We start from the raw sequence: 24121 nt of genomic DNA, 5'->3' as shown, positions 1-24121 counted from the left end.
CAAACCCGTGCTTTACAGATGAGGAAACTGAGGCTTAGAGATGTACTGAAGTAGACTTGCCCAAGGTCACACTACTAGTAGCCAGCCAAGCTGGGAATAGAACCCAGAACCCCAGCTTCCAGCTACACCACAGCCGCCTCACCCAGCTACAGCCCCCAGATGAAGTAACAGAAGCACTGAGAAATAAACGGAGTTAAAATGACGGTAGTCCACCACTACCTTTGGTGGGCCCCGTATTCTGTGCTGCAACAATGGGCTGTCATTCTCCATCGCCTACTGTTCCCTCTTCTCTCTTTGCCTCTTTCCCCTTCTTGACAGAGAAAGAAGCAAGAGGGTCTCCAAGGAATGGCAACTACAGAAGAAATTTATCTGGTGAGACACCGGGAAAAGGAAGAGGCAGGCAGAGCGATACCCGTGCGGGGAGGCAGATGGATGTGTGGTGCCCGAGAGCAGCATGTCCTCAACAATTTCTTCTGCAGTTGTTGCCCATGATGGAGTGAGTGGGGAAATGGTGAGACAGCATGACAGAAGGACAGCACAGGTCACCACTAGACAGCTTCACAGGCAAAAGGGAGGGAGGGGAAAGCCAGTTTTCCACCTTGACCTCTAACTTCAGCTCCCGTTTACACAGAGCAGCACAGAGACCCCGGCACGTATGGCATAACGGTTTTCAAATGCGTCATGATTGTGGCGGGGCTTAACGGCCACATGCACTCCACACCTCCACACTATGAGCGTGTACAAGCTACAGAGACGGGGGCATGGCCTTCAACAGACCTCTATCAAGCACATTTACTCTGCAACTGCTATTTCTGTACATTCTTTATTCCTTTCTTGGTTTCTTTCGCCTTATTTCTTGGAATTCACGTCTTTTCCCTGTTCAATCCAATTTGAAAACCACCCCCAGCACCTCAAAGTACTTTCCAGCCACCCCTTTTTATTTTAAAAGACCAGCTCCATTTGAAAACAGTTATGCACCCTTCTAGCAGTACAATTAACAGAGTAAAAGGAAAACTGAAGGAAATTACCAAGTCTTTATTTAATAGTCTATTCTAACAACAACCAAAGTAATTTCCAAGTTTCAGTCATAAGTTTAGAGTCTCAGGAAGACTCGTGGGTTAAGTACAACCCAGTAAAGACTTGACTTGCTAATGGTCCTTACACAGTACAGTCAATACAGGAATAAGAACTCTGGCCCCCTATACCAGCCCCACTTTAACATAGCTTAAGTGTCCTTTACTAACAAAACAAAATTAAGACTCTTGTGTTATAAATCAAAAATCCTGACTGCTCACTAATTGCTCAGTGACAAAGTGAAACTCCTCACACACTGTCTAGCAGCACTCCCCTCGCATTACTTACTTTATGAGGGCAAGCTATTGTTCTTGGAGCATCATCTTCTTTAATTTTTCTTGGCTTCATTCTTATTGAAAAAAAAAAAGAGAAAGAGAGAAAGAGAGAGAGACAGATTTGTAGGAGTGGGTCACACTCTGCAAACATAAATCAAATCGTCCCTGAGATTTCTCCTTGTAGAACCAACACTAAGCTCCTGGTGTTCCCCTTCCACAAAGGAGAAAAGACCAAACTGCCCCGACTGCTGAGCCGGAGGCTCTCCTCTGACTTCTACGTAAAAGTGCTGGTGCTTGGAAAGCCTGCATCGCTGCCCCTGGCGAAGCAGGTGTGGCCTGGAACAGCAGCACAAGCACCATTATCATGTGACTCAAACACTGTTCTCCCACTTATCCCTGTTAAATAAAAACTAACACAAGAGGTCATCAGCCCTGACAACTGCAGACTAATTATTTTGTTGGGGTGAGGCATGGCAAAATCAGCTGCTCTAAAATATACAACACCTTAAAAAAAAAAAAAAAAAGAAACAACTACACACATACAAAATGGGCCCACACCATACAGACACAAACCATCTTTTGGGGTTATTAATTTTGGAAGCATGCAGAATTATTTACACCCATTTAATAAAAACTCTCAAAGGAAACCACAAACATGCACTGGCTACTTCAGAGGGGCTGGTGGACAAGTGGAACTGCTGTCTGTTCTATTAAGACAGGGTTTCTCTGTGTAGCCCTGGCTGCCTTGAAATTTCCTCTTTAGACCAGGCTGGCCTTAAACTCAAAGAGATCTGCCTGCCCCCAAGTCCCTGCCTCCTTTCCAAGTGCTGTGATTAAACAGGTGCACTGACACTGCCCAGCAGGCACCTCCTGCTGCTGTTTTGGTGGCTGGAGGAAGATCAGTTTTTATAGAATGTTTAATTTTACTTTGTCTTTGAGACAGAATTTTGCCACCACATCTAGCTTTTAAAAAAAATTTCTGGTTGTAGCTTTTCAACTGAGAACCAGTCTATCTTCTATTTCCTCCAGCAGCAACTTTGGTATTTCTTAAAGACTTCTAGCATTCCTTACAAACCTGTGTGTGTGATCAAGGGGCAAGAAACTGAGTTCCTAGAAAACGAAGATTTAAAATGTAAAATTTGAAAGCAGATCTTTTTAGCCCTAGATCTGCTGCCCCACCCTCTTCCATGAAGGTTGGCATCTAAACCGTAACAAGGCCAACAAAGCTCCAAAGGTGACTCGTAACATCTCAGCAGGTTACTCTTTCACCCAAACCCAGGACAGTGCCTGGGTCCTCCTTACACTGTCGAGCTAGGAACGAGGCCAAACCTCCCCTGCCTAGAAACAGAGAGAACTTCTACAATGCCTGATCAATCTCAGAACATTCTTCCCAATTCCAACCCTCCCGACACACTATCAGTATTCCAGTTAGCAAGCATTACTTAAGTGTCTGCTACTTACAGGTTCTTAACTCGCCTTTGCTGGTCTCAAACGCCTGCCTCTACTACTAAAGTTCTAGGATAAAGTGTAATTCGTACTAGTCTCTGCTGCCTTAAATGTCAGTGAATTTGAAGTTTGGGGTTCAGTCCACAGTAGTAGGAGGCCACCAGTGCTACTGCACCACCTAGAGGTCAGGTCAGCATGAAACAGCAGGGATTCATGAATGCTTCAATTTCTTTCAAGTCCTTTCCCCTCCTCAATGTAGGGTTTCTGTTTAACAGTGCTCTGTAGACCAGGCACGTCTGGCACTTAGAGATCCTACTGCCCTGCCTGGTGAGCGCTGGGATTAAAAGCATATGCTACCACCGCCCAGCTTTCTTTCAAGTCTTAATGGGATGTCTCTGAAATGGGTTCTTATCGTATATCCCAGACTAGCCTTGAACTTGTGATCTCATTTCCACATGCTAAGTGCTGTGACAGACGTATGTCACCACCCCCAATGCCGTTTTGAAAAAAATGTGTGCTAATATTCAGCATTAAATTTAGAACGACAATTTACAACGCATTTGGGCAAACCTAAGACTCAAGTCAATGGAGGACACGACCTAACAAGACTGGTTCTTCCCTCAAAAGCTCTGCAGTGCAGAAGAAAACTGAAGGTCACTCCCACCGACCCCAGCACCGGGACACATCACTTGAGTTTCTTTCACTGACTGGGATACTTTACAGACCCAGACACGATGAGGACAAGGACAAGATGGATATGACTTGGGAATGGCTTCTACTAGCTTCATGACCTTGAGCAAATCACTAACTTCTCAGCCTCGGTTTCTTACTCTGTAAGCAGGCACAATGCTTCCTTTATTCAGGCTGCAAGAAATCCAAGACAGCACACTAGACCCCTGAGCAATGACAGTTACTATCATCACTGCTCACATGGTTAGAAATGACTTCATCCTTTTGCTTCTTTGAATTTTGAGACAGAGGGTCCAAACCATACAGCCCAGATTGATTATAAGTCCGTCAACCTTCTGGCTCAGCCTCTGGCATGGTAAGGAAGAGCTATAAGCACCCACTACCACACCTGTTAAAATGAGTTCATTCTTTAATTAAAATTATGTCACTTATGCTTAACAACCCATAAGGTTCTGATATTCTAAGTTATCTTTCAACCAAAAAAAAAAAAAAAAAATCAAGATACTGAAAGGAAAAAGGCAAGCAGAAAGCCACCCTTAACAGCTGTTTACTTAACGTGTTCTCAGTTCTATTAAACTGGAGGGCATGTTGGAAGACATGGCTACTTGAACTGACATCTCATCCTAGCACATGTGAAAGACACACCACTATAAAACTGGACTCCACGAGTCACCCTTGCAGCAACTTTCCAACAGTATTAGCATAGCACTGTATATAGCAAAGCCCTAACACATGTCCATATACTAACATCTCACAGGCAAAGCCGAGAGTCTTCCAGCAGTAAGTTAAGGAATACAAGCCCTTCCAGCCCGACAAATTCAGACAGATACAGCAGGCAGGACCTAAGCTGCTAGCTGGGATAATCTCTGTTGTCACTCAGCTATCCTCTGCCAGCATCGGGGTCTCATTATGGAGCCCAGGGTGGCCCTGAACTTGCAACCCTCCTGCCTAAGCCTCTCAAGGGCTGGGATTACAGGTAGGTGTTCACTCACCACACCCGAGGGACTACAGGATTTCACAGGCCAGTTTTAAGGAAATATACAAGAACCGCCTAGTTAAAGTTAGGAGACATAAATTCCTCACCAGGCCCCAGTCTCTGACCACATTTTTCAAAAACAGGCAACTCAGTAAGAGACCATGCACCCACCTCGAAATCAGACACCCCCCTTTTGGAGGCAGGGTGTCAAGATAGAGTTTCACAGTATAAACTTGCCAGCTATCCTAGACACCCCTCTGTAGACCAGGCTGGCCTCAAACTCAGAGATAGTACCACCTCAAAATCAGAACCTGGTTTGTTTTTGTTTTTTGTTTTTTTTGGGGGGGTGGGGGTGTTAAAGACAAAGTTTCACTGTGTAGCTATAACCAGTTATCCTGGAAACTCCTCTGCAGACCAGGCTGGCCTCAAACTCACAGAGGACCTCTCCCCGTGACTGCTGGGATTACTGACGTGAGCCACCATCATCTGATTTTTGAGACAGTACTCATGTGTCCCAGGTCTAGCTTCAAACACACTATGCAGCTACGGATTGCTGTGTCTCTCCTGAGTACTACTAGATAAAAGATACACAGCACCTGGCTCACTTGTAAGCCTAGGGTTTCCTGCATACAAGGCAAGCACTTCTGAAAACCAAGCATTCCGACCCTCTAGCTTTAAAGAAAGAACTTCCAAATAAAATTTGTTGCATTTTTTTTCTTCTCCTTATGTCTATGTAACCTAATATGCCAAGCAGCCTAAGCAGAGTGTGGCAGGTCTCAGACATTCTTTGGTCAGTGTCAAGTCCAGGACAGCACCCCCACACTGCCGCAGGAGAGAAAAGAGAAAGAAACATGAACTCTCAGGTAAAAACTAAGACCTCGGGGTTCAAGTGTTACTGTCCAATCACAGGGCAGAGGTCAGGAAGAAGGCCTGAAGGACAAGTTTTGCCATAACTGGTAGAGATCATACTGTGTGACCCACAACAGTGAAACCTGGTGCCTCTACTTGGTATTCTATTGTCAGTATCCCCAGTCAAAGGCCCCTGAAGACCCCACTGCACAATAATACAGTCTCACAATATGGAGACTTGAAAATAGCAGAGCATACAGGCTCTGACATGCCTCTCCACCACCAATAAAGTCCATATAAGTTAACATGATCTTTAAGGGGTCTAACTCAAGACGGGTCTGGAGTCTAATCCTCAACACCTTGGTGCCACACTTTCCTATTTTCACGTGCCAGCAAAGTGAGCAAGACAACACCCAATTCTAATACAAAATCAGAGTCCTAAGAGCTGACTATAAAGGAAAGACCGTGAGGGCTGGGCTGCAGTTCAGCAGCGCTGCCAAACGTGCACAAGGCTCTGGACTCTTAAAGGTCTGTCACAGTGAATGCTCCTCTTCAAAACAGGACTGCACTGTCTTCTTATCACCTGCTGTGGCCATGGCATTCATGACGCCATTCTCTGTAAGTGGCCTTCTCCCTGGGTGTTGAGTTCTTTATCCTTGGTGCTCTGAGCTATCACTGGGGAAGGAGACTCAAAACACTGCCAGAGTCATCACACCTGAGCTCTACTGCTCATGACCTATAGCTTCCCTCTCCCTTTAGTCTTTTTCCAGTCCTCCACCCTGTCACTAAAGCAGCGCTGCGATGTGTAATAAGCTAGTTTTTTGCTCTTCTGCTTGGTCTCTCAGAAGGTTCTTTGGCAGCCATGCGGCCTCGCTTTCCCAAGCCTTGGTTTTAAATCATTCCCTTCTGCCTTGTCTGCTTCCTCTTTGCTCTCCAAACACAAGGGTTTCCCCAAACTTACTTAAGATCTTGATTTTAGCATGACTTCCCTCTAACTTCTTCCTAAAAACATCAAGTCTACATGAGTTTAGTCCCTAAATCCAAACACTGCCTCCCTGAGCAATGTCTGAAGGGTAATGATGTAATAAGGTGGACATTGGAGGTCTTTTTCTTCCCCAACCAGACACATGGGAAACCTTCTTACTTACCTCCTGTCATCTCTAATGTCTACTCTACTACCCTGCTAGTCTAGCTTGAGCCTTCTATTTGAAGCCCTCTCTCATACCCAAGGGGATTAACCCATCTTGGACTCTACTATAAAGTAATCCTCCCTGACCAGAACTCTTCCTCCCCACTCACATCCTTAGCAGCTGCTCTCCGCAAAGCCCCCGTCTTTGCCAGCATTCATAGACCTAAATGATGATTCAAATTTACCTTGATCCCATCATTTTCTTCAAGCACCCCAATTTCCAGGCATGACCGGGCATCATCTGCATTTTCTACTGTGCCATTCCGTCTGGCACTCATCCCCTAAAACATGGAAGCCTGTTTTCTATTTATCAAAACACTAGGTTCAAGCCAGGTACAAAGGTACACACCTATAATCCCAGGACTTGGGAGGTTGAATCGAGACTGAGATCAAGGTCATCGTGGGCTACAGCGAGACTGTCTTAAACTCTAGGCTCCTCACATATAGGCTCCTCACATACATATCAACTACCACCATGTCTATAATATACTGCTGTCATCTCCACTCATCTTTGTGTACTTATCCAATTGTAAGCAGCAAGGAAGAGCTGGCTAGCTTTAGGAGCAAACAATATTAAATTCAGGCAGTGTTTGATTCAGTATGCCCCCAAACCATACCTCATTGACAAATTGGTACAATCTGCATTTGTAGCTTTTTTGGGGACGGGGGTGCCTAATACTTCCCATAATTGTACCTGGAATATGATTGTTAACAAAATCTGGAAAGCAGTGCTATTATTAACAGACACAGAGCTGCAACTTTGCTAAGCCATGACAAATGAAATAAATGGCTCTGTTCAACCTCGGGCAAGGGAAGATGCTGTACTACTAGCAATCCCATTTTATTTAAAATGCTACATATCTGTGCACCCCTACCCCACCTCATAAAGATGTCCTCATAAAGATGCCTACAACAATAAAAACAAATATAAACAGCAGAGACTTCTGTAGGAACCCAGCCTATTTCAGACAAACACGAAAAAGTATCAAAGAATGCAAATAGTGACTGCTCAGAACAGAGCTCAGCCTGGGTGGCCACAGAAGTCCCACCATGTCAGCTTAACAACAAACACCAGGACCTACTACACTCATCACACAAATCATGAACTGGTAAAATTCCTTCTGTAGTCAAAGCATCCAGGATAAACCTGGACACACTGTAACAGAGGCACAGTTGCACATGACACTCCCAGGCAGCACCAGCTGTAGAACCAGAGAGCATTTGCCCCCTCTCGGTCTGCAAGCATCTAAAATGCTGCCCTTCACGCATCAGTGTCACAGTTATTACCAAAACCAAAAGTGTTTTGTTGTTTGTTTGTTTTCAGGAGTGTCCCTAGAGAAAGAATACAAACCACTACTGTCACATGGGAACAAAAAATACAGCTGGAAAGATTCAAGCACTTCCTAGACTAGAAAGAAAAGGTTCTTGCAACTTACCTGGCAAATTCTGCCAGTTGCTTGGGGTCTGAGAGGTCAATGCCAGGTATCCCTCCAGGAGGGAGTTTCTTGCCTGTCATATATTCAGAATAATCAGGAGGTGAGTTCTCCCCAATGATCTGCTCTTCAACCACTGTTTCATGGTCAATATCTTTTTTTTCATCTGAAACACATGAAATTGATCATCTTAACTATATAAATACATTGAATAAAATAAAAACGTTTCAGTGGAATCCTCATAAGTAACTATTTATAGCTCCCACTTCAATTCTCAACCATTTATTCTGTGTCCTCAATCTTTTTGAACTCCTAGGTCACCCAAACCTTCAACACGAAAGAGGCAGCAGACTTCCTTCACGTTAGTGTTCTGATTTGGCCTATCAGAAGCAGCTAGTTCTCCATGAATACAGTCATACATTCTCCAGGTTTACCCTTGTCTTTCCTTTCAGTTTTTTGCCTTTTACCCATTTCAAAACTAGTACATGAGAGAAAAAAAGAGCATTCTTCTTCGAAGTCAAGCAATCATTACAACAAATTAAATCACTCTGAGAGGAAAAGCAAAGGAGACACAAAAACCACCTCTCTAATCTTCCACTGCTCTCTCTTTTTAAAAACAAGTTTTTATAAGAAACTTTTCAAGAATTTTTTTTTTTGGGCGGGGTGGTGCCACACACCTTTCATCCCAGCACACGGGAGGCAGAGGCTGGCATATCTCTGAGTTCAAGGCCAACCTGATCTACTGAGCAAGTTCTATGGCAGCCAGGGCTACAAAGAGAAAACCCTGTCTCAAAAGACCAAACCAAACACACTCACTTTATCTTTATTGTGTGACCTGTGCATGTTTGTGAGTGTGGGTGCCAAGGCAGAGGATAGCTTTCGAGGGGTTCCTTCCTTCCTCATCACTTCCAGCTCCCTTCCTCCCTCTTCCTTAAGTTGGTCTCTTTAGGCTAGCTTGAATTCATCTCCTGCCTCCACCTCCCAAGTACTTCCAATCCAGGTGTGAAGCACCACCTCACACAGCTTACTCACCAGCCTTGTCTAGAATACAGTGTAAATCTACACTAGGAACCTGAGGTAACAGCAGATTTACATAGAGCTCTACCGTCATCATTACACACTCCCTATAAAGAGGGAACCACCACTGACTCTGACTTTACAGAGGAAACTGAGGCATGGAAAAGTTAAGCAATTTACCTGGGGCTAATAAGTTGTAGGTATAAACCTGAACTGTTAAGCACAAGTGTTTCTTCTTAGGAAGTAGGAAGACCACAACAATACATCCACATATTGATAAAGATGCATTTCTATGAATGGATGAATGGATCTAAGAAGAAACGGCTGACTGGCTGCATCAATTAAAATAAAATATCAGCAGTTACAACGCTGGGACTCCATACTGGCACAGTGTCATTTCAAGTTCTCAGCCTGCTCTGTCCCTATTAGCAAGGTAAGTCTCTCACTTAGATAATAGTACCACACCAAAACCTAACCTCACAGAAACACAATGGTAGGCAGGGAAGCTAGATTTCCTGTCCACTTTCCTCAGCCCCAACACTGGATATAGCTCAGTAGGTAAAGTGTTTGTCTACCATGGGCTCTGAGTCCAATCCTCAGTACCACATAATCTGTACATGATGCCACAAGTGTATAAATCAGAACTTGGGGGGTGGCTGGGGGAAGGGTTCAAGGTCATGCCAACTAGAGGCCAGCCTGGGAATACACCTGAGAACTCTCAGCCTAAACTAACCCTTGTATTAGAGTTCCACATGTATTAGCCTTGAAGATAGATGCCTGTCGCTGGCAACAGTGGTCAGAAACAATACAGTCTCCACACTCTGGGAGCGCACTTCTACAGAGGAAGTTAGATGATGAAACACTTCTATTGAGTCACACCTCCAACCCAGAGAACACAGTTTGAGATTCAGTTCTTACTACACTCAAGAGTATAAAGAACCTAAAAGAAAGGCTGGGCAAACAGACAGAAATAAAATGCTTGTTCTACAAGTCTGAGTTTGTTCTCCAGCACCCATGTGAAAACAATGGAACCCCAGCTCTGGGGAAGCAGAAAACATGTAGGTCCCTCAGGCTTACAGGAAACGGATTTAACATACTTGCTATGATTAAGGCTGTCAAGAATCAAGGAGGAGGGACTAGGTGGGTTCAGCCTGGTTGGTCTACATAGTGAGACCTTGTTTCAAAGTCAAAACATTAAGGGCTGGAGAGATGAAGAAGACTCTGGCAAGTTCCTAATGTGTGCTGCTCTTGCAGAGGACCTGGAGTTGAGATTCATTCCCAACAGCTCACAATCACCTGCTAATCCCAGCTCCTGCAGATCAGATGTGCTCCTTTGGACCAGCTGACACCTATGCATAGGTGTACATACTTGCTTGGAAAAACTAATTAGAATCGAGCTTTTTTTTTTTTTTTGAAGGTGCCCACTTTTATAAACAAAAGTTTTTAAAATAATTCTTTCCACCACTTTTTTGAATTTTACCATACACTTTAATGTTAAAGGTTAAATTCATTTTTACATGTAAATAGTGTCCCCCCCATATGGGAACAATGGTAATAAAAAGAGGACATACCACATGAAGAGCTTTTTTTAATTGAAAAGCTAACAGACTGTTGAGTTACAGTCCCCCTCCCAAACCACAAACTAGGTAGTAAACTAAATCTCTAGGCAGCATATTCAAGCTGAGAGATTACAAATTTAAAAAACAGAGACAAAACAAGGCCTCAGGTCCAATTAAGAGAGCCCAGCTGCATACAAGTGTATCAGTAGCATAGAGGTCAGAAGACAGCCACACAGTCAACTTCAAGTTGCCTTGTTCCAGTTTCCCATTCAAGAACAAATGTTTTGTTAATTTTATTTCAGCATACTTCTTCTCCTAAGTTGTTTTATTTACAATGCCAACTTTGAAAGGCTCACTGAAGTTAACTGGACTTTACAGAAAGAGGAAAAGCCCAAAATGCCATTTCTGCAAAGAACCCATAGTTGGGTTTTATTCAGAGTAAAGGAGGGAAAAAGGAAACTTCTGCTTATAGGAGAAACTCTGCCACAGGTCTATCTGTACTGGAACTACACATGCAGTGAGGACAAGGCTGTGTTTGTCTGCTGATCTCTAATATTAACAATTATAAGCAGAGCAGTGAAACTAGCATTTGGAACAACACTTCCAGTGTTACAGTGAGACAGCCATTGCAGTTCACTTCTCTTCACACTATTGGTTCTCTTTGTGTACCTGGGCCTCCTCCTCTTCAGTAAAGTCATTTTTTATATTGAAAAGTTTTAGGAATCTCCTCAGGAGTTTTCCCCTTAATCATATTAGCCACAGTCTTGCAGGTGACACCATGCAAACCTTTGATGTCTAATTAGTTTGCAGGCAAATAAGTTCAAAAAGTGTTACTTGGTCAACTTTCAGGAATTCTTGGTCCCAAACAAGAATATCATCTGTCTGCTTTTCTTTGTTCTCCTCATCCTCAGGAGAAGGAGCAGGAGGTCATCCTTGTGCACCACCGAAGGACCTTTGTTAGAAGTGCTGCACTAACATTTGGTAAAGGACCAGGATCATCAGCTCCCTCATCATCCATTCCCAAATCTTCCAGCATGGTCTTAATGGTGACAGATTGTTTGGCAATTTCTACATAAACTTCAAATACCTCTCCATAACAACTCTGCAATTTTATCATAGGCATGGTGCTCGGTCTCAAGACCACAGGCTGACAGACACAAAGTTCAAAACCAAACAGAAGTCTCGAGAACAAGGCCACTATCCTTTCCACTTCTTTAGAGGTCATCCTGCTTTCCTGATGCAAGGTCAGGTGGATCTGATTTAACAGAGAGCATAAACCCACAAAACAGTGTCACTGCCTAGCCCTTCAGACACTTGACCTACGTGATGAGATTTTATTTAGAGAAAAGAGGATTATTAAAGTGATAATTTTTCTACTTGCAAAGGGAATAATTTCTGAGAAATGTGATTTAGTACCAAACAAATACATTTCCAGGAGGTTCTTACAATACTGAAGATTTCGTTTAGAGGATTTAAACCATAGTTTATTAACCACATTTCTTGGAGGATAGTGGTGTCACTTCTAAAGAAAGGAAGGAAGGGCGGGAGGGAGGGAAAAGAAATCTAGCTTCTCTTTGCTTTGAGATGCCCATGCAGGCTGTCAGAAAACAAGGACAGGGAATAAAAAGGAATCTACGTTGGAGAGGATAGTGCCAGTCGCTAGCACACAGACTTCATTTATAGCCCCAGAAACAAAGAACACATCCGCTGAAAATAGAGAAGGGTCCTAGAGCCACCCCCTAATTCCAACAACGGAAAAACAAGAATTTGCAAAGGAGATCAAAGGTTAAGAAGGGAGAAAGATGCAGTAGAAGCCTGAAGTGGCTCTGCATGGACTGTATTACCGACCTCATGGTTCTATATTACATCTTATGCTGTAAATCAAACCTGGGTCCTCCGCCAGAGCAGCAGGTGCTCCTAACTGCTAAGCTGCCATCTCTCCAGCCCCTTGTTTGTTTGTTTGTTTGTTTTTGGTGTCAGACTCTTACTATGTGGTCCATGCTGGCCTGCTCTCATATTCCTCCAGCCCCCACCTTATAATGCTAGAGGACTGGTTATAGGCACACACATCACATGCCACCTTTTGCATTGGCTATCATTATAGTCTTTTAATCTCATAATACTGACAACAAAAGTAGGAGAGAATGAAGGTCGATCTACTTTGAATATCAAATACAGTGTTGATTTCTGCAAACTACAACAGGTGATAGTGTACACAAACCAAGGCAAATTATGTTCAGGAAACAAATGAGCTAATGCTAGTTTAAGTTATTAATGCACCAGACTCAGGGGACATGTCTAATCTTTTGACACTGTCATCTACAAGTGTGTTAGGCCATGTTCACAGTTTTATTAGGATACATATGAGCCACAGGCTGTAGGTTGAGCATATCTGTTAGTGGTTCATTGCTAGATTTTCTTTGAAGGCAAAGTTGTCATGGAACCAGATTTGACAGGGTAACAGATCAAGGCCTATTTGGAAAGGCTAAGACATAAGACACTGACTGAAAAGGAGTGCAGTGGCAAGAGTGCCTTGTGGAGAATGTCAGGCTACAACTGCCTGTCCTGTATTTCTACACTAGTTATGATGAGATGCCGATGACCCAAAACTATCAGAGCAGAGCTAAGCAGCCCAAGATGCAGCTGTGGAAGAAACCAAGTCTAGCCAACACCATCTGTGAGGGGGAGGCTGGGCCATTCATCCCATATTCAGTACTCCCTGTACATGGTACTACCCAAAAGTTAGAAAGCTATACAGACCAGTCCCTTCTAGTAGTTCAGTTTCCTTACCTGGGATGACCTTTGCAGTCTCATAGGAAGTAAACCAAGGGACTGAAAACAACCCCTTGTTACTAAGTCCTAATAAAAACAAGACAACGAAGGGCTGAGAGCTCTGCAGGTCTAGCAGTCAAAGGGGGAGTTTACCCAATGTGTGCCAACCAAACATGTTTTCTCACAGTTTTTTGGTGCCTGATATAGGGCATGTAATAAACACTTTCCTCTCCTGCCTCTTCTCAGGATCATTTCTCCAACACCTAGAATGAAACCTATTCCCCCTAGGCCTTTGGCTCTTAGAATGCATCTACCGATCATAGCTTTTTGTTTTGTTTTTTGTTTCCTCGCTCATTAAAGAACAAGAACAAAACCTACTTTATAAAATTGGTAGCATGTTAAAATGCTAATCATGCTATTTGGAATGTGATGGGAGTTGAATACACAAACAGTATTTTTTGGAGGGAGAGGGAGAGGGAGAGACAGAGTTTCACTATGTTGGACTCTCAGTAGACCAAGTTGTTCTTGAACTCACTGAAATCCACCCTGCCCCTGCCTCCCAAGTGCTGGGATTAAAGATGTGTGCCACTCACCTCAGCACAGATTCTTGCTTCTCTTTTCCTCCCTCCTCTAACTGGGACAGTAGGTCTTAGACTTTGAGGATGACCACATTTTGCACCAAGTAACAGATTTGCCATCTACCTGTGGTCAATATGCATACCCAGTAGACCCCTCCAATGGTGACTTATAGTTGTGGAGATCAGCTATGGTCACTTTGAGAATTTTCCCTCTTGAAGCTGGGGGTTGGGGATAAGGGGCTACCACATTCCTTGGCTCATGGCCCCTGCACAATCACAATGTCTTGCTTCCTAATCACCTCTTGTCTGACGCTCCTCCCCCTCTGACTCCTTCAGGTGATTACAAGGACACGTAGATAATCCAAGATCCTCTCCCTGCCTCAAGAACCTTAATCAGAGGTATAAATAAAACAATACCTGGATACCAGGAATTAATATCGGGATATATTTGGTGTATTTTTCAGCAAAACAATATATTTCCATAAAGACTTTTAAACTGAAGATTTAGCATATGGAACCCTTAGTTCCATCCCAGAACCACCACCACCACCACACCACAACCACCCAACCTTCAAATATGATTTCAAAGGTAAAACTTTTACTCACATGCAACCTCACACCCAAATTATTGAATCTAAATCTTTCCTTCGGTTCGCACCTCTGAAGCCAGAACATCAACAACCTAATGAAAAGAGGTTTCTGCACCAGGCTTAGTGGTGCTAAGAATGCCAAGCTCAACAACCAGAGCAAGCATACCAAGAAGATGGAAGGGCGAGGCATGGTGGCTCACACCTTTGATCCTAGGCAGAGGCAGAGGCAGAGGCAGAGGCAGAGGCAGAGAGGCAGAGGCAGGATATCCTAGTTCAAGGCTAATCTAGTCTGCAGAGCAAGTTCCAGGACAGCTAGAGAAACCCTGACCCAAAAAACTTGAGGGTGGGGGGAGAGAGGGAGGAAATCAGGAAACTTCAACTAGGGAATATTTTAAGTTTTACACTTTTTAGATATCTCTGGCAGGTCCAAGAATCACTGTGAAAAATGAGGTTTAAAATTTCATTTTAGATTTGTGTGCATGTGTTTTGTCGTGGGAGGAGCGAGAGTGCCACTTGAATGGAGGCCCAAGGGTAGCTCTGAGGAATCAGCCTCAGTGGGAATGCACACAGCTTACCGGGCACCAAGTGCCTTTTGCCCACAGCCACCTCATCTGCCCTAACGAAACATGAAGACCACATACACGGCTGCATTCAGGAGTCCCCTTCATGTCAGTCACACCTTTTTCCTTTTGCAGCATTGGGGTCAAACTCATGGCCTGAGCTCATGCTTGGCAAGCATCTGACTCCTTCGCTATAATCCTCAGCACTACTTGTTCTTTTCTTCTTTGTAAATATTTATGTTCATTTTATGTGTCTAAGTGTGAATGCTTGTACATATACAATGCCCTTAGGGAACAGAAGAGCATCAGACCTCTGGAACATGGGTTAAAGGGTACAAATCTTTTAGTGCTAGGAACTGAACCCCTGTCTTCTGCAAGATCACCCAGTGTTCTTAGCTGCTATAGCATCTTCTCAAACCCCATTTTTCTTTCCTTTGAAACAAAATTAGGGATTGCTTATCACTGATTTAAAAATGAGATTTAGAGGCAAAAGCAAAAGAGGTGCTTAGAAATAGGCTATATATAAGCAAGCCATGAAGATGAGTTTCTCAAAGAACTGTTTCCCCTTTTTAAAAAGGCAGGCTTCTTGGGGCCAGCAAGATGGCTTCCTGTTTTTAAGGCACTTGTTTCCAACCCAACGATTTGAATTGGATCTCTGGAACTGACATGGTGGGAAGAACCAACTTCTGAAAGCTGTTCTCTGAACTCCACATGCATATGCAACCCTCCTGCCATAGCCCACCAAGGCTGAAGGCACAGTCAAAGCCCACTTTCTTAGTGTTTTCATCTTGGCATCAAGTAAGGACGGTGTAATTTCCTTTTTCATCTTCACTGTCAGGAAGGAAGCTCCTGAGGACTGACTCCAGTGACTCTGCCTCTATTTCCCCTATTTACACACTTACCTACTCATTCAAGCAAGCACTTGCTGGCTGGACTCAGTACCCAGGCCTCCCATCTCTGGCCATTGTGGCTTCACTGTGATCAAGAGACATCATTTACAGCACCAACACCACCAAACCGAAATGCCACCGAAATGGCAATGCTCCTATTCAGGAACAACTTGCTCAAGAATAACCTTTACCCACATTAGAAACCACAATGCAATGTCAAATCCTAGCACTAAGAAGACAGAGGCAGGCAGGTCTCTTTTTGAGTTTGCAGCCAACTTGATCAACAGTTGTAGACAGGGCTACACAGAGAAACCCTTATCGAAAACCCTGGGCATAGTGAAGTAACAGGATGGTCATCTCAATTTTGAGGGAGAGGTGTGGCTCAGTAAAACTCTCAACAAGTGTGTGGGGCCTGGGTTCTCCCCCAGCACTGAAACTGATACAATTAAGAATATGATTTTCTGGGGTTGGGGATTTAGCTCAGTGGTAGAGCGCTTGCCTAGGAAGCTCAAGGTCCTGGGTTCGGTCCCCAGCTCCGAAAAAAAGAACCAAAAAACACCTAGTCATTTGTAAAGAAGTACAATTTCTCTGCTTTAAAGACTGAAAATGAAGACCAGGGTATAACTAAGTGGTAAACTGCAATTTAATACACACGAAGCCAGCTTTCAATCCCTGGTAAGGGAACAATATAGAAAAGGAAAATTAAGCTGGGTGTGTTAGTACACAAATATAATTCCAACACTCAAGAGACTAAATCAGATTTTCATTAGCTTGAAGCCAGGTAGGGCTACACTGCAGATTTTTGTTTAAAAAAAAAAACAACAACAAGACTTTAGGGATCCCCTTCTTCATTCATTTCAAGCACTAAAGAGATGCCTTGGCCAGTGCTCCCTAGAGAGCAATTATGATGTGGTTACCTGTACAATTCCCTGAAACCACTGGGCTGTTACTGAAAATTATTCAGAGTTGATATGTACCTCAGTGGGAAAGTGCTTGCCTAGTGTGATCCTCACACCACAAAAAACCATAACTTACTAACAAGGTAGTTACAATTAGGAAATGGCCACTTCATCAGAGACCACAGATCAAGCGCATATATGAACCATTACACCAGCTAACTAAGATCTCCCTACCATTTCCCAGTAACTTAACTAATAAAATTAATGTTTTTAATATCCAAGTCCTGTTTTAGATATCAAATTTTAAAAGTAGTTTTGAATGGATGTGTGTAGGAAACAGCACCCAGAAACTTGACACAGGGAGACTGCCTCAAATATGAGGAGGACCTAAGCTGAGCTACATATTTTACGGGGGTTGGGGTGGGGGTGGGATGGGATATGGAATATGGGATATGGGATATGGGGATGGATCGACAGGGGCCTAAAGACTGAAGAGATGGTTTGGTAAGACTGATGGAACCAAGTTCAGAGTTCAGCTTTCATGTCAAACTCGAAGCTGGGGGAGGAAATAGAAACTGGACCTACAACATCCTTATCTGACCTCTCCAAGCCCTTGTACATGGCACAACACACACACACACACACACACACACACACACACACACACACACACAGAGACACACACACACAGACACACACACACACACACACAGAGAACTATAAAGTGTGATGAACACTTTCCTGATAAAACCATACAACACAAATCCCAAATAGTCAGGATTTTAAACTATAAAGGTTCTCCTTTCCTATTTCGCTTATTCTTAACTCTTATTCAAAATAGGAGCAAGAGCAGTCACCTGAACAAGAGAGGAGTTAAACCCTAGGAAATCCTCTCTGTACTAATGTCCTGCTAATGATGCTGTTATGAGTCCTTGGTTTCTCAGTTTTCAGAGACTGGCGCATGCTTAAGCAAATTTCAAAACAAGCAGAAATGCCTTTGTAAGCAACCACCTGGGCATCCAGTGTAGGTCTTTGTCCACTTTTTAAAATGAGTGTATTTTGGCCTGCATGTATGCATCACATGCATGCTTGGTGCCCAAAGCCAGAAGTATCAGCTCCCATTAGGACAGTTCTGAGTCACCATTCGGTGCTGAAAAATCAAACCTGGTCCTTCTGAAAAGTAATTAGTGCTCTTAACCACTGACCCAAGTCTCTGTTTTATATCAATTTTCTCAAAAGCTTGAAATGCTTGGGAGTAGATAGGAAAGGAGCCCTCACCTTTCCTAAAAGTGACATTTCTCCTGCTGGCAGAAGAGAGCAGTTGTCAGTAGCAATTAAAAAATTAATCACCTGCAGGGAACAGTCAAAGGTCAGCACTTAGCAGGCTGGGGCTCCCAGTGACTAGCCAGAATTGGGGTCTAAGACTGGGGTTGCTCATGTAGGGCATGTAGCTGACAGGATTGCTTTAGAGAACTTTGGGGATTTGGTTCCACGGAAATTTACGATTGTGGTCTATCTACTTTGTGATTAAAAACATAGTAAATGATACTACCACAGAACTGGCAATGACCAGCACTGACAAGCCTTGAGTTTTTCTGAACATATAAAGAAAAATGTAACAATTTGGTTTTATTTCAACTTAAGGTTTTTTCCTAATGTCACATGTTTTTACTCAATTGACGATATAATAGTTTAACAGGCAATAATTAAAGCCACCTAGGTTTCTCTCAAAGCTTGATGCTTTGGTGATTTCCTTTATTATTAGTTATATAAAAATAAATTCATTCCTGCATGATTCTGATAACTATTTCCAAAGAAATACAGCTCTGTCAATAATGAAGGAAAAACCTAAACATGAATTTGAAAATAACTACAAATATTCAAAACACAGGCAAACTCTAATTAAGTATTGAGAGTGTTTAGGCTTTAATTTTATCCACAAAATCAGTATATTATGAGTTAGCATTCAGTCACTAAAAATGGATGAATACGAGGTTGGGATTTAGCTCAGTGGTAGAGCGCTTGCCTAGCAAGTGCAAGGCCCTGGGTTCGGTCCTCAGCTCCGAAGGGGGGGGGAGGGACGGATGAATATATGCTAATCCAGATACCAAAGGGCGACTATTTTCTGTTCTTCTAGCACAGTGTCTGGATAGGCGAACTCAGGACTAGTGGGAAGAGGACTGACTGTGGAGAGTGCTCACAGGTCTGTGAGGCCACGGTGGTGACTTATGATTATAATCCCAATTTGGGCCACAAGGTTAGACCTTCCTCCAAAAACAAACCACCAAGTAGCACATTGTGGGGGCACCCCACTTTAATCCCAGCACCAGAGGAGCCAGGGGCTGGTGGATCTCTGTGAGTTAGAGATCAGCCCAGTCTATATAGTGAGTTCCAGATCTACATGGAAAGATGAGGTCTCAAAAAGCAAACAAACCAAAAGAGAACTGATAACCGTTTGTTGTCTAGGTTTCTTAGGTGATTGAAACATCCCATCTTGCAGGAAACTCCTTAAACAGGAAGATAACTCAAAATAGATTTAGGAAGTCCCTGAAACTGACCAGACTCTCTAGGTCCCTCCTTACCAGAATAAACAATAAAAGTTGAGAGTGAACAGAAGGAAGCTGAACTACAAAGACTTTCAGGCCAGACCATTAACCTGGAAGAGGTTTAGACCAACTGAGGCACTAGGAAAGGGCACTCTCCAATCTATTGAGTTGCCTGCAGGCTGTGTGTGCAACGTGCTCCTGGCTTCCAACCTTGTGAGCCTCACTCATGCTGGGTGGGCTTTGGTAAGTCATTTCTGCTCCTGTAAGTCACCCCTCACTCATATTCCTAAAAAGTAACCCAGTAAAACTCATTGCTTCACCAGTTTGAACTTGGTGGTTAAACATACTTGGATCTGTGAGTAAACTTGTATGTATCACCTCCTCAGGAGAAGTCTTCAATATCACTGCAGTATCTCATGATAAACTATGATCTATGAAAAACAAAAGGGGGAAAGGAACTGGCTTCTAAGCCTATAATAGTCACAGTACTACAGTACTTTGTTACTGTTTCACTCAAACTATGACGACGACGACACCACCACCACCACCACCACCACCACCACCACCACCACCACCACCACCACCACCGAATGCTGTCACTGTTCAGAGGGCAGCAGAGAGACCTACAAAATCCAAGTATCTAGTTTCCACAAATTTCTACTAAAATGTGTTAAAAACAACACCACCACTCCTCCTAGAGATACGAATAACTAGTGTCTTAAGATGACTCAACATTGTTGCTGGGCTGTGGTGTCTCCTATCTTTTATTACACTCGGGAAGTAAAGACAGGCTGATCTCATGAGTTCAGGCCAGTCTGGTCTACAGAGTGAGTTCCAGGACAGCCAGGGCTACATAGGAAAACCCTGTCTGGCAAAACAATAAAAGACTACCCACATGTACTATCTGTATAGAACTACGAAATTGGGGGCTTGTGTTAATCTGTGGCTTCCTAGTTTAAATAATCTAATGTACTAATTTAATAAATGTCACACTGTGGAGTTGTAACTCAAGCCTAGGATCTAATGAAGTCTATTCCTATCATAGCAACATACATGACATGTTTATGTTTAATTTAGCTTACCCTGTTTATATTTCATTTACTGTAGTTTTAATTTAGTTCTGAAGATTAAATTATCTTCAGAATCTGAACTTGGGACATGAATAGTTGACCACACACTACTCAGCTCCTTTTGGGTAATAACTGAAAGCCACAAAGGCAAGGAAGAAGGATCATTACCACAAGACATTTCTGAGGAAATAGGCCATCCCTCGCTCTTGACATCAAATATTTATAACCATCGTTTTTGCAGACTCCTCAGTAACACACTAGACAATTAAGGTTTTTAAGAAATAGACATCAAAATACCCCAAGCTGCTCTATGTGCCCTTGTAAGCAGCCAGTCATACAGGGAAATGACTAAATGCCGACTGAATTATCAGTTAACCCACATTAGCCAGGCACTTCACTTTCCTCCCCTAAACTAACACACTATTCATCAATACCACACTACCAAGTGGTTTTCTCTCTGGAAAAGCAAATTAACTTGATAAGATCAAAAGCGCCAAACGTGTCAATCAAGCTATTTTATAACATAAGTTTAATATAATAGTTAATGTACTTGGTACTCCAAATTTGGTTAATTCATCTAAAGCTCTAAACCTGCTTTCATTATTTCATTCTTATCAGAAGGGTGGAAAAAGGCTTTTAAAAATCTCTGTATGCTACGGAGCGAGCAAAACGTGTTGAAGGCACTGGATAACCATTAGGTACTGGCTAGTTAAGCTGCATAAAGCTCCTGATAAACTCCTGTGCAGCTTGTAACCAGAGTTATTCAGTGAAGAACAGCGCCCTGAGCACTTCCTATTAGATTTCCATAGGGCGCTTTCCCTCTCTGAACCACAAACTCATCAAGCTTACTGTCACCTGGTTACTACTATAGAGCAGCTTTTCATGTATTTCACTCACTCCTCTCAATTTTAACGTTTTAATAAATCACATATCGAGGCTCAAGTGTTAAGCTTTCAAATTCATATTTAATCATCTACACGAACTAGGAATGGTGGGATTATTCTGTCCAGCCAGTTTCTTAACAATGAAGCAGGCTAGCTTGTTAACATAGTACTAAGAAAAAGTGAACAGTCAACAGCCTTTCCGCAGCTCTAAATTGATTTACTAATGCAGAGAACAAACTCTTCTGTGCCCTACACGGTCTTCCTGACTTTCGCTAAAAAGCCGTATTAACACAGTAATACAAACTATCCACTTTTTTTTTTATTCTTTTCGTGGGGAAGACGAAACTACAGATAAGATATTGAAAACTAAGCTATTTTTATTAGTTTGGTGGCAAATATCCTAGGCTGTGTAACGCAGCCCAGTCTATCTGCATAGGGCCCACCACTTAAAAAACAAAATTCACAATGCGTAAAAGACCAGTGAAGTGCCCCGGCCCTTGCTTTCTGTAACTCCCGTTCTGGGTCGAGCAGGCGAGGAGCGAGTTGGCAGCGCGGGTGACAGGCTCCAACGGCCGCCGAACCCGCACACGAGAGCCCTACGTGCCACCCAAGTCCCGCCCCACAGCGGCGACGGCTTGGGCCAGCGTGACCGCGGGGCAGCTGCGGCGGGCTCTGCGCCGCCCGCTCCGGGAAGGGCTTTAGGGAGACGCTACGCGTCCGAGGGAGCGGAGCGGGGCGGGGCCCCAACAGCCCCCGGGGGACGGCGGAGGAACGGCGCGCGTCCGCGTTGCGCCACGGCCCTGTCAACGCCCGGCGGGTGGTCCGGCGCGGGGCGGCGCCCTCAACCGGCCCGCCGCACGTCCGTTGGCTCGGGCGTGGAGGGGCGCCGGCCCCTCCCTCTCCGCCCGCCGCCACAGCCCGCTTCCGCTCGCACAAACTACGCCATTGCGGCCTAGCCGGGCGCCGCCCCTCCCCCGCGCCGCCATCTTCGCGGCCCGCCGCCCCCGCCATCTTTTGGGGCCGCCATACTTGCCCGGGCGGAGAAGATGGCGGCGCCCATCACACACATAAAACATGGCTTCCCTTCAAAACAAAAACATCCTGAGCAGCGGCGCGCCGCTGGCACTCACCTGAAGACCACATGGTGACCGAGAACTCGCCCTCCAGGGTCTTGATCTGCACCTGCTTCTGTTCCCACTTCTTATTACCCGGGTCGGCGCCGCCACCGCCCGCCGCGCCGGCCCCGCTGCCCAGGTAACTCTTCTTGCCACTCTTCTTGCCGCCGCCCTTCTTAACGCGGCCGCCGCCCGACGAAGACCCGCCACCGCTCTTGCCGGCCGCCGCCACGGTGACCAGCGTCTGCTCGATGTAGTCGTCGTCTCCGCCGGCCGGCGCGGGTACCGGAATGAGGATCTGGTCCTCGAACCCGTCCTCGGCGCGCAGCCCGTCCGAGTCGTCGCCACCCACTACCTCCTCGCGCGTCTGCACCAGAATCACCTCTTGGTGGTGGTGCACTTGGGTCGGGTCGTCGGTGACCAGCGGCTGCAGCGCGATCATGGGCGGGTGGTGGTGGTGGTGGTGGTGATGGTGGTGGCCAGCGTGCCCGTGGCCGCCCCCGCCACCGTGGTCTCCGCCGCCACCATCCTCGTCGTCTTCGTCGTCGTCCTCCTCCTCGCCCACCACCGTGGTCTCGATAGTCTCCACCGGGATGGTCTCCACCTCAATCTCATGCAGTTCCACGATCTCGGCTGGCATCTCCGAGCCGTCCGTGGCAATGTAGAGGGTGTCGCCCGAGGCCATGGCTGAGGGCTCCGCCGCCACGGCCGCGGCAGCCTCGGCTCCTGGGCTGCGGGAGGGCGGGCGAGGAGGCGGCCGGCCGTGGGGAAGGAAGGCAGAGGGAGGAAGGCAGCGAGCGGGCGGGGGGGGAGAGGGGGCGGGCGGCGGGGGAAGGGGCGGGCGCGGCGGCCGCGGGGCTTCCCCGCCTCCCGAGATCGGTGCGCCCCGCGCTCGCTCGGCCGCTGCTTGTCCTGCTCCCCGCCTGGCTAGCCTTGCCTCAGCTGCCTGCCCTGGCCGCGCCTCCTCCCGCCCTCCGGGACGGCGTTACGCTGCCCCCTTCCTCCTGCGCCTCCGCCTCCTTCCACACAAATACCAACTCCTCAACCCGAGCCCAGATCTCGCCGCCGCCGCCGCCGCCACACTCTGCTCTGGCTCGGCCTCGCGAGACTTCCGCAGGGGTCTCGGCCCGCCCCGCCTCGATCCCACTCGCTGTTCTGGCTCTCGCTCCTCCCTCCCTACCAATCGCACTACTTCTCTAGTCGCCGAGGCCCCGCCTACTAAACCAGGCTCCTCCGGATTGGGGGCCGCTGGGTTAGGGGGCGTGGTGACCCTCACGCGCGCTGGCTGGCCCCTGGCGCGTGACGTCAGCTCCGCGCCGCCGTCGCCTTACGGCGCTCCGCGTCGCGCGAACCCCGCCATCCACGGTGCAACAGTGACAAAACCGCCGCTTGGGGCCTCAGTCGCTGGCAGGAGTGGGGCGTCGGCGCTGCGCCTTCCGCCTCTGGAGTCGGCGAACTTTCCGCGCGACCCCGGCGCACGGTAACTGGAGCTGGGGTGAAGGGGGGCGCGCGCCTGGGGCTGGTGTGCTGCCGGCGGAGCGTGCGAACAGCGGCCGTGTCGCCGCAATAAAGTCTGCTCTGACGAGAAACGCCTGTGCTTGTTTTTTGTTTTTCTGTTTGTTTTGCCTTTGCTCTTGACTGCTGGTTTCGGCGAGTGGTGGCACCGAAGGCATTCCCCGCCGTGTGCTAGTGGTCCTGGGCTTTGTGGG

At 45.7% G+C, this 24121-nt stretch overlaps 1 protein-coding gene and 1 pseudogene across 1 annotated transcript in view; both read right to left on the bottom strand.

Annotated features, from left to right (window-relative positions):
- Yy1 (YY1 transcription factor) overlaps positions 1-23498 on the bottom strand; it is a 29261-nt gene extending 5763 nt beyond the window's left edge. Inside the window, exons 1-3 of the mRNA NM_173290.2 lie at positions 22428-23498; positions 7936-8098; positions 1363-1423 (exon numbers count right to left, since the gene is read on the bottom strand). Coding sequence (NP_775412.1) covers positions 1363-1423; positions 7936-8098; positions 22428-23097 — 894 coding nt within the window. The 5' untranslated portion in view covers positions 23098-23498. The remainder of the gene's footprint in view (positions 1-1362; positions 1424-7935; positions 8099-22427) is intronic.
- On the bottom strand, positions 8105-19684 carry LOC103692705 (S-phase kinase-associated protein 1 pseudogene; annotated as a pseudogene).
- Positions 23499-24121: the final 623 nt, after the last annotated feature.

Source organism: Rattus norvegicus, chromosome 6, assembly GCF_036323735.1.
Source record: "Rattus norvegicus strain BN/NHsdMcwi chromosome 6, GRCr8, whole genome shotgun sequence".
In the NCBI taxonomy this organism is placed as follows: Eukaryota; Metazoa; Chordata; class Mammalia; order Rodentia; family Muridae; genus Rattus; species Rattus norvegicus.
This window is presented reverse-complemented; position numbering and strand designations above follow the sequence as displayed.